The following is a 1,705-nucleotide window of genomic DNA, read 5'->3' on the forward strand; positions in this document are numbered from 1 at the left end:
ACCCCCAAACCTCCGCCTGGCCAAGCAGCACCCACCTGCCCACCCAGGGTCCCCCAGCACCCATGGGTGCCCCCCACACCTCCACAGCCTGAAGTCAGCACCCAGCGGAGCTCAGCCTTCTAATTAGGATGCTCAGGGGGTAATTAGCAATGCCTGGTGTTAATTAGGGGCCCTGGCTTTAATTAGGGGTGCTGGGAAGGAGGTTTGGGTGGGCACCCAGTTTTGCAGGGAGCTCCTGCTGCAGATAAATTTTTAAAAAGCTTAAAAAGGAGCAAAAAAGGGTTAATGTTTACAAAAAAAAAAAAAGTGGGGGGAAAGCCCAGTTTGGGGTTGTTTGCAAACAGCCCCTCCCCAAAGTGGGTGCTGCTGGGTGGGGGGGCACCCTGGCACCCCTCTGCTTACAGAGGGAAACCCGGTGCAAATCTCCGGGGGTTTGGGTCAAGGGCTGGGTGCTGGAGGGCTCAGTGGGGGATCCCTTGGGGGTGTATGAGGGTCCCGTGGCAGTGCATGGGGGGCCCTTAGGGGTGCCCTGGGGGATCCCTTGGGGGTGCCATGGGGGTCCCTTTGGGGTGCACGGGTGTCCCATAGGGGTGTAGTGGGGGATCCCACAGAGTTGCAACGGGCATCCCACAGGAGACGCATCGCCCCTCGCCCCGCTTTGGCCAAGTGACCCAGACTCGATCGCCTCCAGATTTGGGGCATTGGGTGGGTCCCCCACTCACCATAGCTGCTGCCCCGCTCCCGCCAGCCTCGGCCCCCGTTGGGGCGAGTGCCCGCCTGAGCCCCGGCGCAGTTTGTTACGCCTCCGCGGCCTAAGGAGGGTGACGGAGGGTGACGAGCAAAGGATGTACCTGGGATGGGAAAACCAATGGGGCCGACTGGAGGGACGGGCTTCCTCGCTTGCCTCCTTTAACTCTTTCGGGGGGCCCCAAACCCCATTTTGGGGGTCCCTGTGTCCCCCCCCCCCAGCTGCTGCAAACATCCCCCCGATAAATCGCCACAGCTCTCTCGCCAGCAGAGGGATGCAGCGTTTCTCCTGGGAGCGTGCAAGCGTGCGATCCTGCAAGCGCACGATCGTGCAAGCATGTAGTTTGCAAGCATGCAAGTGAATTATACTGCAAGCGCCCAATTCTGCGAGCACGCGGTCGTGCAAGCATGCAACAGTGCAAGCGCACGCTTGTGCGAGCAAGCAGTTTTGCAAACAGCCAAGCACGCAGTTGTGCAAGGACATGCACACATGTAACTTTGCAAGCACGCGCACGGGTGACTGTGCAAGTGTGCAAGTGCACACTCGTGTGCAAGCTTGCAAGCCTGCAATTGCATGCGAGCACACAGGCACAGAGTCATGCAGGTGTGCACACACCCAGTTGTGCAAGCCTGTGATTTTGCAAGCGTGCAAGCTTGTAAGCATGCAAGCAAAAACCCCCCCCCCCCCCCCCCCCCCCGGGTTTTTAACCAGCCACTCAAAAGGTTTTGGGGTTCAAGCGTGGCTGGGTTTGTGCACGTGGCCTTGCAGCAAGGAGTTCCCCAGTTTGTGGCTTTCCATGTGCTGGGCTAACGAGCTTTTTTTTTAATTAGCTTTTCATCACCGGTGGCCACCCACGACTGCATTGCATGGGGGGGGACGGGGATGGGGGGGGACGGGGACGACATGGTGCCACCACCTGGGACCCCTGCACCACACTGGTGGGCTAAGCACTGATGC

At 59.6% G+C, this 1,705-nt stretch overlaps 1 protein-coding gene across 1 annotated transcript in view; it reads right to left on the bottom strand.

Moving 5' to 3' along the window:
• Nucleotides 1-776, bottom strand: part of ECE1 (endothelin converting enzyme 1) — an 11,185-nt gene extending 10,409 nt beyond the window's left edge. Inside the window, exon 1 of the mRNA XM_009646494.2 lies at nt 723-776. Coding sequence (XP_009644789.2) covers nt 723-725 — 3 coding nt within the window. The 5' untranslated portion in view covers nt 726-776. The remainder of the gene's footprint in view (nt 1-722) is intronic.
• Nucleotides 777-1,705: the final 929 nt, after the last annotated feature.

The sequence above is a fragment of the Egretta garzetta genome, unplaced genomic scaffold (genome assembly GCF_000687185.1).
Source record: "Egretta garzetta isolate BGI_Z169 unplaced genomic scaffold, ASM68718v1 scaffold69, whole genome shotgun sequence".
Taxonomy (NCBI): Eukaryota; Metazoa; Chordata; class Aves; order Pelecaniformes; family Ardeidae; genus Egretta; species Egretta garzetta.